Here is a 12,623-nt window from a genome sequence, read left to right on the forward strand (position 1 = left end):
TAATAAAACATACATAATTTTTCATTTACTCTCTTCCTCTGGGTATTTAGTTATTTTCTTTTTAAGATTTTATTTATTTATTCATGAGAGACACATACAGAGAGGCAGAGACACAGGCAGAGGGAGAGGCTCTATGCAGGGAGCCCGATACAGGACTCAATCCCCAGACTCCAGGATCACGCTCTGGGCCAAAGGCAGATGCTCAACCACTGTATCACCCAGACATCCCAAGGGTGTTTAGTTCTTTATCCCTTTCCCCATATAGACACTACTAGCTGATGTCCCCACCTCCACACTCATTATTGGCCGATGATGCATCAGCCAATTGGCATCAATGAAGAAAGAATGCCTGCTCCACATTTATGCATAGAAAGTCTGGCCTTAGCAGAAGTTCTTTGTGACAGAGAATCAATTCCTTTAGCTATATTATCTGTACCACTCCTTGTCATAAAAAAATTAATCTCAGAAGAAAATAACAGCACATTTGCATTATAAATGAGCACAAATATATATAGAAATGTATATTGCTAATATATTTCTAATCTTTGATACTGGTGGCCTTCAAAACTTTACACAAATTATTTTTGTTATTAATGACTATTTTGACAGTGATACCAGCAAATAGTTGGGACCAAAGTGAATTAGACAAAGAAAGTTTAAGATAAACAATCTTTTTCTTATTCTTTTTTTTTTTATGATAGTCACACAGAGAGAGAGAGAGAGAATGGCAGAGACATAGGCAGAGGGAGAAGCAGGCTCCATGCACCAGGAGCCCGACGTGGGATTCGATCCCGGGTCTCCAGGATTGTGCCCTGGGCCAAAGGCAGGTGCCAAACCACTGCGCCACCCAGGGATCCCTCTTTTTCTTATTCTTAAAAAGTTGTGATCCCCAAATGGAGCAGTGCTACTGCAGTGAAAGGATAATATTTTTTGAAACTCTTATCAGTCTTCCTCTTGTTGATATAAAAGTCTTGAAGATTTTAGAATCTGTTTGAATTGATGAATCAGCTTCAATCATGGTCACATAGTTTTTAATTTTTCTCTGATCATTATCTTATTTCTTATATGTGATTTCTTGTTACCATGAGGCAAATCTTTGCAGAGGGCAGGCAAAGATCATAGATTATAAGTATTTTGGAATTCTTGTCTGCTCTGCCAAATCACATTAAATATAATGCTCTGCACAAAATAAAGGATCAATATATGAAGCAGCAAGCATTAAACTATTCTGGAATTTGATTTTTAGATGAGAATGTTTAACATTGTTAACTTTCCACATTAGTGTTTGCTGCTGCATACAGATCCAGACTTCTCAACGTCTATTCTCAAATCTTCTAGTTCTGATAACCATATTCCTATTTATTCTGAATCTCTGAGATGATACATGATTTATCACTGATCATCTATAAAGTCATTAGTCACTGGCTACTACATTCAAAGTACAATGATTACCAAGAGAAATATACTGAAAAAAAGTAAGATGAATAATAGAATTGATGTGTCAAACTTGTTCCTTCCCTGTACTTTCTGATCTTTATAGAACATTGTTACATAATTCCAAAATTACAAAGAAGAGCAAGAAAAGGTACTTATTTCAGCAAATTAAAAGACATGAAATTAAAGGGTAAGAATATTTTTTAAGGTATGAAAAATGGGAAGGAATGGGGAACTGGACAATAGTTTGTTGAGCTTGTTTGGGTCACTACTATTCCTTACCTATGTATAGTTTTTCTTTGTAGCTGAAAAGAAGACTTGTCTTCCTCCAAATTGGATGATTAGTCCCTAAGAGTTGATCATTTTGATGGTTTAGAAAACATCTTTTAACTAGTCACGAGGTTGCCAAGAAACCAGAGCTGGTATGCAAGGAAGCTTTTCATATCCTAGGTAGGTTTGGACCACCTGTCTCAACAAACTTCTTAATTTTCTCAGCTTCTCAAACTTTGCATCTCAAAGTGTCCATTGTAAAATGATGGGTAGACTCTCATATTCCTCTCATTCTAATCCGTCTTTGATGAACAGAAAGGGATAGGATTGTGATACTGGTGCTCATATCTGGATGGCACTCTCCTGTTTTGATCTCCTTCTACTGGCCAGAGAAGCATGGCAGGCACTCAACAAGCCCTCTCTGAGTGTCATAACAACATTGTCTTATGGGCTGGGTAATAGGACTAGGGAGTGGACACAACAATAATATTCTTCCCTCTGGACACTACCCAGAGTGCCTACCATTGTGGTCAGGTCAAATCTGGGCATATACATATTTATCAGATTTTGCTTTTTTTACTCGTAGCTACCAAAGGGTAAATTCTTCTGCAGGTTCTAAAAAGCATCAAACACTAATTGTGATGGCACTTAATCAATGTTTCCCGTGAAAACGAAATTAAAATCAGAAGAAAACCTCCTTACCCAACTCTTGGAAAGCAAAAGACAGTTCCATGCTAAACTGAGAACGTTAATTTCAGCACACCAGAATCTGGCCTGAGCTGCTTTACTGAAATAAGAAAATGTACCTGGACTGCACTGACTCCTGGTCAAAGCAGAGAACATGCAGAATAACAGGGTTGCTTGTAACCATAGTTTGGGAAGGTTTCAATTATTTATTGATTCACAATTGCTGTAATGAGATTGTTGGTTTGCATCTGTTCTCACAGAGACACTCTGGCAGGCTCTGTGCCTCGGCTAGTTATACAGCAGCAATACGCCCTTGTGACCAGCTGGGTATAACAAACCCCAGCTGAGACTACCTTTCTGGATCATCTTGTTTGAGGTGCTTTGTGTACACACCCATGTTTCCTGCATCCACAGGGAAAGAAAGTATATCCTTGTACAGACTTTACAGAGTGAGGACAAATGGACCTCCTACCTGCCTTCTCTGAACCCCTTCCCCTGAGCCAGGCTTTGGCTGTGATGCACATCCTTCCTTTAGTGCAGCTGCTGCAATGAACTGAAAATGTGTAAGCACTGTCATTCTGAGCCCTCCGTTAGCAGTAGAACCCTGTCTCACCACTACCCTTAGTGTGCATATACTGACCGAAGCAAAGGCAAACTGCATTGATATGAAAACATTACCAACAGGTAGAGTGAATTGTGTCATCTCTGAGGTAGGCAAGGCAACTGGAAGAATCTTCTACAGCCCCCAATATAAGCATTTCTCTGGCAAATCTTAGAGTTTGTTTTTAGACAAATAGACAATGATGGTTTTACTGACACAAACCATTAACTTTTCAGCTTGCTAAAGTCTTGAAATAATCTAAGCTGCAGCATTCTCAAAAAAGCAGATATTAATGAGCATTTCAGTGAATGAAATTTAAAAAAAAACTTACATATTTATGGCCCAGGTGTGGGGAGGATTCATCAAGTTGTCAGTTCTTGCTTTTTCCTTGTGCAGAGTGCTCACCTACCAACAAAAGATATGTTTTGATCTATAAGCTCATACAGCGACTAAGGATGAAAATGATGTTTCCTAGCTTGTGTTTTTATTTTTGCAGGAAAGCCCAATTGCCCTGCAAGAATGTCCTTAGAGCCAGAATTTGCCACTTGGTATTGCTTGAAAATTGTTCACCAAGATTTATGAGTTTTTTTTCCACCATCATCTGTCTTCACCCTAAAGGAGCAATGCCAACTAACTCCCTGGGACTGGGGGGGTGTGAGATACCAAGAGAGGTGCCCCAGGGAAGGAGGTAGAGATTTTTGCTTTTTCCTTGAGCCTAAGCAAAACTATGTTATATGTTTAAAGCACCATTTTATCAGGAAGTCATTTCTAAGGTCCTCTGTTTAAATAACTTAGTGAGAGCTTTGTGAAAACAAATTTAGAGGCCAACATGAACTCCTTGGTGATATACAGAGCAGCCCAGGGGATGTTACTCAAAATAACCTGATATTCCAGCAGCCAATATAAAGATAAATGTTGACCTAGACTGATGGGGAAGCTGAAGATTCCAAGTGTTTTTATTTATTCATAAAAGACACAAAGAGGGAGGCAGAGACATAGACAGAGGGAGAAGCAGACTTCTTGCAGGGAGCCCGATATGGGACTTGATCCCAAGACCCTGGGGTCACGCCCTGAGCCAAAGGCAGAGCCAAAGGCTCAACCACTGAGCTGCCCAGGCATCCCTAAGATCCCAGGTTTTAAATGCCTCTAAATTCATGATCAACACACTTCACACCACCTGCATCTTTCAGGTAGATTCAAGTATCAACATCAGTCACATTCTAAAAGTAGAGTGGGTCAAAGTTTCTGGCTTTGAGACTAAATATCATTGCTTTGCTCCAGCTTTTGCCTGTCATTTAGAAACCTGTCTTCTGGGAACTCTGTTGATGTTACCTGTCATCAGCACTATCATGGTGATAATAAATAGTGCCAGAGACCAACAAGGAGCACCCAGGCCTCCCTTAAGAGCCTCTTAGGTGCTGTGCTCTGAGAAATGCCGGCACAGAGTGATAGCCCTTTTAGCCTCTTTCCAGCACAACTCTTCATTCACTATCACTATTTTGCAAAAAGCACAGAACTTCCTAGAATCCATGGCTATGAAGTACAGGAATGAAAAGTGAATAAAATAAACACTCATTCAACCCCTACTGTTCATCAGAGGTATCTAAAGCAAATCATATGAAAATCATTCCAATTCTTAATATCTCCTTCCAAGTTCTGTTTTATTAGGAATAGAAAATATGAGAAAGATTCAATAACAATATGAATCCAATAAATTATAATAATAATGATGCCTGTGGTAAAATCAAATGAAACACATACCTGGGAAAAAACAACTGAAAAGAAATATACCAATGCCAATAGTGATTGTATTGTGTTGTATTTCATGAGTAATTTTGAATTCTTTCTCTAGTTATCCCTCTTCTCTATTATGAATAATGTGGTCTAGTATGAAAACAGCAGTTTGAGCCATGAAGAGATATTACAAGGCAGTGATACAGGTTGATCTGGCAAATGAAAAAATAAGTTCAGAAGGGGGAAAGACCATGTAGACCATGTACACCAAAGGACAGTCAAGGAAGCCTTGGTGGAAATGCAGGGAATAGTTAAATATTGAAAAGCTGAGAAGATAGATGCTGAATGATGACTTTCTAAATGATGACTTAAAAAAATGATTTTATTTATTCATTAGAGACACAGAGACAGGCAGAGTCAGAGGCAGAGAGAGAAGCAGGCTTCCTGTGGGAAGCCTGATGTGGGACTCATTCCCAGGGCTCTGGGATCACGCCCTGAGCCAAAGGCAGACGCTCAGCCATTGAACTACCCAAGCGCTGCTAAAAGATGACTTTCGAAATCTCTTGATCTTTTTGCTCACCATCAAACTTTTATTCATTCACTCATTTTTTTATTTGAAAAAATAAATAAGCAAAAAAGTGACTGTATATTTAGTAATTACCATAATATACTAATTAGTATTGGTATACTAATAATATACTAATAATGTGGAATCACCATAATGATGAACTGGTGAAGTGTCCCTTCACAAAAGGGACCCAAGCACCATCTCCTCCTTCAAAAGAGCTTGAGTTCAGCGAGGAAGACAGGGGCAGGAGATGAATGGAGTCTGGTGAATATGAGTTAGTAAATGGTTCACCAATTGAGCAAGAGAAGTCTGATGGATTATGAAAGGTCTTGTAGACATGCTAACATGTTTGAACTTATTCTTAGGTAATATAAACTTACCAGTTTTCTAAGGAGAGGAATATTATAATGAATTCAGATCCACTTCTTTCAAATGCTTCAAAATCAAATAGTGCTTTAAAACTAAATGCAAAGATTCTATGGTTGCTTTCTTCTGTGAAGTCATGTATTCCTTAATTAAGAGATTTTTCTTCAAGATTCTTATAGTCTTTTATATTAGAAATAAGACAATGGATATTAACTTTCTGGGATATGCTGTAAGTGGGAATCATGTTTAAAATGCATCATGTCACATGTATATTTTGCAGTCAATCATGGTGATGTTTAACTTAGCAAGATTTCTTACTAAAGCTGAGTGGGATCATCTATGTTCTCATAAAGCTCTCCTTGATCTGCCATATTTGGTGCTCATTTGTTTCTGAAAGCAGATTCCTATTGTATTCTAGCAAACTTTTTCTTTTACATTAAAGAAAACTCCTAATTTAAATAATCAAAATTTAAACATTTATGGGTTACATTTTCAGCAGAAGAACATGATTGAGAGAGAACATACTTGGAGAAAGCAAGGAATGTAGATGGATAAATACCATGGCCTAACATGAGGAGGCTTTCGATCAAGGAATTGTCTTATTAGGAGCAAATGACCAGAACAAGGGCCATGTCTCATGGAGGCTTCTGGAAACCCAGACACTTTAGCATCCACTGGCACATCCCCTGAAGATGAGTTACTGCAGAGCTCTGTTGCCTTGGAAACATAATTTATTGACCTCCAAAATGGCACAACTTATCCTGAGATACAATATCAGAACTTATAAATTAAAGTACTGACAAATCCAATGAGTTCTTATGACCCTTGAAGCTCAATGTTACCATATAGGCACATTAACACTACATTTTTGGGGCCACAAACAAATAACATAAAATGTAACAATCAGCAATTCTGAGTGGTGGGTAGTCAGATATTTGTTCTATCAAATTCTTTTCTGTAATTTTCAGATTTCTAAAAATTTTATATATGAGATAGTGGAAAATTGAGCTGAGCCTGTGCATTTATATCAAACCTACTCATTTCAGATTTTATTCTAGCTATATTTTAGGAAAAGTGTCACTGTTGTGCAAAAGATATTTAGGTAAAAATAATTATAACAATGTGACTTCTGTTGAGTATAGTGAGCATACTTTTATTTGAATAAATTTAAGAGGAAGTGAACAGAGATTTGTTGATGGTTGTTTCAGAAACTAGACTTTAGTAAAAATTTTAGTAGTACAAACAGTATTTGAAGATCATTATGTTTTTAGATTATTTCTAGAATATTGAAACTGACTCTGAATGAGCAATTTCAGTTTTACCCTATCACCAAATATTTTCCATGGTAATCAGCAAGGTTGACCATTGAGAGGTTATTTCATTAAAAGAGGTATGATTCCTAAGTTAAGGTTGGCAGAAATAAAAGAACCAGAGAATAGATTTTTTTATTTCCATGGAAATATTTCCTCCTTAGACCTGTGACTTGAAAATTTACTTATGATGAAAAGGAATCTTGGAGAATTAAGGGACTTCTTGACTATCCCCCCATCGGCTACCACAGTGACTTGTTGCCACAGTGTCTATGTGAGTGGGAGAAACCAGTTTATTATGTCAAATTGTCCCTGGGCCTTAAAAAAGAATCCAATATTAAATTTTCAATCAAGAAATAAGGTTCTCGAGAATTTTCCCACACCCAATCCTCAATTCTGATTTCAGTTGTCATTTCCCTGGTAGAATTGGGGGGTAGGGCAGGTGGTCCTGATCTTAGGCCTCTCTTCACAAGGGTAACCGGGGGCTCCTAGATGGTGGAGCCAAATGCTGGTTAGCTCACCATCCTACAGCTCAGAGAGCACTGAGGCTGCAGAGTGTTTAGTTAAAGCCCCACGGGAGTAAGAAGAGTGTGTGAAATTATTGTGATGCTTACTTGCAAGCACCAGGCAGATTCCTGAGAACTTTTCTTGGCAAATGGCATGGTCACACTCAGGATCCTTACTTAAGACTAGTTCACGTGTTGGCTGCTCTTCCCTAACCAGGTTAAATAGGCTTGGCAACTTAGTCAAGACTGGCAAGTAACCAGGGGAAACCTGTAAGTGGTTTTCAACTATCCTATGAATGAATTTTACTCCTTTGCCCATTCAGATGGTTATCTCCAAAAGAACTGTGTACACATAAAGGAAATATGTGCATCGAAGTGTAGAAGAGATAAAAGAATGAAGAAAGTCTCTCATAAGAGACAATGATTCCCACGAAGGGTCAGGGCATGTCTCTGGATTCTACGTACTGTTAGCTTCCAAGGCCTCTGCATGTTGTAGTTTGTCCTCATTAGAATTTCCCACCTGAAGCCTTTGATTCTGTGTTTGACAAAATTGTTTTTTGCTATGTATATATATATAATGGAGTTTGTTATTCCATAGCTCTTACCTGACATAGCATCTATACTCTGTGACTATTTTGTACGGGTAAGATGGGGGACTGAATATTGTAAATGTATTCATGTAACTTGATATTTAAATTGGATTCACATGGATTGTTTTGTAGAGAGAAAAATTATTTTTTACATATGTTTTGGAACAAGGAGATTTTAAATATTTGGCCTACTCAAAACAAGAAAAAAAAATAGGTACATTTTCATGCTTAAAAGCTACCTAGCATCTCATTTTTCATTACTCTTGATTCAAATATAATTCATACAAATAGCACCTATATTTTGAAAAACTTACACATTTAAAATCCAATTTAAAAACCTAAATAATTGGAAAAAAGAAACAGGATATTGGGTTTTCTCCTCATTGGGAAGCTCAATTGAAATTATATGAAATGATACAAAAATAGGATTTACACTTTACCTGATGAATCCTGGTTCCAGCTGACTATACATGGCCATTATCGAAAATGAAACAAAGCAACAGCAATGATAAAAACCACATAGTACATTTAATGTTCTTTCTGCTACTATTGCAGAGTTGAAAATGTGTCAAGGCCCCATCGTTTCTTTGGAATACATAATCATATTATTAAAAGCAACCTTTAAAAGTACAATAGTCCAATGATCTTACCAAAAATGATATTTCTAGGACTCATCTTTTGTATAAAGGAAAATTTTGTATTTTAGGGGAGTTATTAGTTGTCTATTTCCAAGGAAATTATGCTTTTTTAAAAAATATTTTATTTATTTATTTATTCATGAGAGACACACAGAGAGAGAGAGAGAGAGAGGCAGAGACACAGGCAGAGGAAGAAGCAGGCTCCATGCAGGGAGCCCGATGTGGGACTTGATCCCGGATCTCCAGGATTACGCCCTGGGCTAAAGGCTGTGCTAAACCACTGAGCCACCCAGGCTGCCCAGAAATTATGCTTTTCGATTGTGTTTCATATGAACAAAATCCAAGTTAGATTTTGAAATAACCATTTTCAGCTAATCAACAATCTAGGTGCTTACCAGACTCATGAGAAATTGTCTTAACAGTGAGAAGCTTCACACTCTCTTTATCGGACTGAGGTCTATTTGGAACAGAAAACATAAGTTAACACCACAGTATTTAGTAATTGTATGTCTACGAAAGAAAGCATGCATGATATAAGCAGAATGAAGAAGATACACAAGCATCTATTTTTACAAGTTTCTATGGTACAACCTGTCTTTTTTGCACACATACATATACTTTTATAGCACTTTCTCCTTCTAGAATCAAGCCAATAAATCTCTGTCACACTGTTAAACAATGATAGATAATTAAATACAAAAATGGGTCATGTGAAACACTTGTCACAAGGTCCATATCACACAGATCTCCAGTTCTGAATTATGGAAGGGAAGACACGGGGATGTTTCCAAGTCCTTTGGGCTCATGCGGAGTTCTGGGGGGTTTCCCTTTTCATGAAGGCCTGACTACTGCAGTACAGTATTTGAACTGTCTAGTCTAACCAAGAGTTCCCACCTATCCTTTCTCAGATTCTAAACAGCTTCAAACCCAGATTACTTTCCTTGGACATCTCAAGAGACTCTATTTCTAACAAAGAACAGTAGGTGATCTAGGGACATTATTTTTAAAGCCCACAACCGGGATCCCTGGGTGGCACAGCGGTTTAGCGCCTGCCTTTGGCCCAGGGCGCGATCCTGGAGACCCGGCATCGAATCCCACGTCGGGCTCCCGGTGCATGGAGCCTGCTTCTCCCTCTGCCTATGTCTCTGCCTCTCTCTCTCTCTCTCTCTCTCTCTCTCTCTCTCTGTGTGACTATCATAAATAATAAGTAAAAAAAATAAAATAAAGCCCACAACCTGATAAACATACAAAAACAGCTATGTAAAGGCAGGCTGCAGACTCAGGTCAAGGTAGAAGTCTTCACCACAAAACTTGTTTGTGACATTAAAACAATTTGTCTCTTTGTACAACCTTGATTGCAGCAGCTAGCTGGATTGGTAACAACTGCTTTCCTGTTTTCATAAAGTCAAAATAGAATAACTATCTACTGCTAAGACAAAGCCACTCAGAGCTGTCTCAAGGTGCAGGCATGATTACTACCTAATTGTGATAAACATAATGACAATTTCCCTGGGAAAACTGTTTTAAAACTCTATGTATATTTTCTATGAGTTTTTTCCTTATAGTTATTTATATTCATTCTTCTATCTTTGCATTTCATCTTTATTTTTATTTATTTATTTTCAAGAGAGAGAGCGTGAGCACACAGGAGCAGGGGTAAGGGCAGGTGGATGGGGGAGAGAGAATCCCAAGCAGACTCCCTGCTGAGCACAGAGCCTGCAGGGCTTTATCTCCTGACTCTGAGATCCTGACCTGAGCTGAAATCAAAAGTCGATGCTTAACTGACTGAGCCACCCAGGGGCCCCTGCATTTTATCTTTTGATTTCTCATTTTGCTACCTTAGTCAAGCTTAAAAACAATCTTCCCTTCTGGTTGTTGGAATTTCTCTGTTGATTCAGAAAGAGTTCTGACAAACAGCCAAACCCTGTTTCTTGTGCTCTTTACACAAAATATCTTTTAAAATAAACCAAAAAATGTGTAAACCGAAGATTAATGTTTTTCTTCCTATATAAATGGTAGGGTCAGAGCTTCTGGAAAAAGATGATGTGGCTACTTACTGGTCATTTCCATTTTCTGGTGTGCCTAGGGGAGGAGAGAATAGTTATTAGAGCTGTGAGAAGCTTGGCTATAAAAACAAACAACAACAAACAAACAAAAACAACCTCAAGACCCCTGCTACTTTCTGTGCAGAGATGTTTGTAAAGCTATTTTGTAACTTTTATTTTATCTCCCTGGAGCACCTTTTCATATCTGAGAAAAACTAGCCAGTTTTTCCACAAAAATGGTTACTATTATTCCTCAGGTATGGGTGATACATTCACGGGAGAGTCCTAAGTAGGCCAATTCCACTGAATTTAGTTCTGGACTAATTTTAATCTTATAGTTTCATATTGCTATGTGAAACTACTATCCATTATCGCACATCCCACAGACACCAGAAAATGTCTCAGTTTATTTCAGTATCTCTGAAAAAAATGTTCCTCCAAGTATTGAATTACCTTTTTATACTAGAGAATTGAATTTTGGGCTCTTCTTTATACATTGCTCTTTCTGGAGACACAAATCACTGTATTTGTGGTGAATGACAATGGAGATGTCGCTTCTAATTGCATCTGGAGCCCACTGATTCGGCCGCTCAAAAGTGTCCTGCTAAATGTCATGGCGAGGCTACTAGATGTGACCAATATTTTGTTCGCTTTACTGGGCTGCTCCACCAGAGTGTGATAGAAGACATTTTGAGTGTAGAGTGAGAATTCAGAATGATGCATTCTGCACAAAGCCTCGGCCTTTAGGGAGGAGATGTTTCTGGTCAAATCTTGCATTATTTGTGGCATATTAGGCAAACTAAGGTAATTGCTTAGGGTCCCCCTTGTTTTGTTCCTGATTTTGCTGTGGTTTTATTCCTTAGCTCCTCAAGTTTTGTCCTTTGGATTGCCTTTCACCTCTAATGTAGCCCTTGTCATTGGGATATGCCCTTTAAATACGATTCTCCTGGTGGTGATCATCATTGTTTTATAAAGAGTTTGATTTCCACTAATATTTGAGCTACTTCTATTTCTGTCACCTCGGCTAAAATACACCATCATGGCTCTTAATCCCTAGGATTTAACTCATGGTGCCATATGCTCTTCACCAACTCGATCTCACTTTGTCTTTCCAACATCAGTAGGATTTTTAACAGCATTTTTTTATTCCTCTTTTAAGTGTTATGTATGATATCACTCGTGATGCTCATAATCTTGTTTCAAAATGAGTTGATATTTTTTTGCATGCCTGTTTTAATATTTTTTCCTTCAAATATTCTAATATGGGTTCATTAGCAGATAGATGCATACCAACAGACGACCTTCTGTATAAATGCTCTTCTTACTTGGGCTAAAGCTTAGACTATTGTCAACATTATTTGGATAAGCTTAATTTCATACCGAAATCTCTGATTCATGTGGTCTTCCACAAAGCAGAAAGGGTTTACAAATTTCTGAACTTGATAAAGTCTCCCCCACATACTTGAAGAGAGATTAGCTGTGGGTGTCTAATGGTGCTAATTCAATAAAAATGATGTAAAATTCTGTCTGGAAAGCAAAGTTAACAATAACCAAATAGATTTGGCTAATTGTACAATTGTTGAACTTTTTTTTTGAACTTTGTTCTAAAGTATTATATGTCTCCAAAATGACTCTCTATAGCTATAGGAATTTTATACATTTTTCCCTAAATGATCCAATTCATCCATCGTCTTCTTTAATAGAAAAGGTCAACTTTTCAAATAACTTATTTGAAAATCTTCTTTTGCAAAAGCAGTCTTTCAGTACAGGGTATTTTCACAAATGGATTTAGCACATTAATTTTTTACCTATCCTACATACTCAACATCCACAGGGTTCAACTTGGATGGTCAATTTCCCATAAAAAATAGGAT

General features: G+C 37.7%; 1 protein-coding gene across 2 annotated transcripts in view; it reads right to left on the reverse strand.

Moving 5' to 3' along the window:
- The window catches only part of EMCN (endomucin), a 133,331-nt gene that overhangs the window by 42,202 nt on the left and 78,506 nt on the right, over nt 1-12,623 (reverse strand). For both annotated transcript variants that reach the window (XM_041758467.1, XM_041758466.1), the window contains exons 9-11: nt 10,762-10,786; nt 9,100-9,161; nt 3,324-3,397 (exon numbers count right to left, since the gene is read on the reverse strand). In XM_041758467.1, the coding sequence (XP_041614401.1) occupies nt 3,363-3,397; nt 9,100-9,161; nt 10,762-10,786 (122 nt within the window). In that variant the 3' untranslated portion in view covers nt 3,324-3,362. The remainder of the gene's footprint in view (nt 1-3,323; nt 3,398-9,099; nt 9,162-10,761; nt 10,787-12,623) is intronic.

This window comes from Vulpes lagopus, chromosome 6 (genome assembly GCF_018345385.1).
Source record: "Vulpes lagopus strain Blue_001 chromosome 6, ASM1834538v1, whole genome shotgun sequence".
NCBI lineage: Eukaryota > Metazoa > Chordata > Mammalia > Carnivora > Canidae > Vulpes > Vulpes lagopus.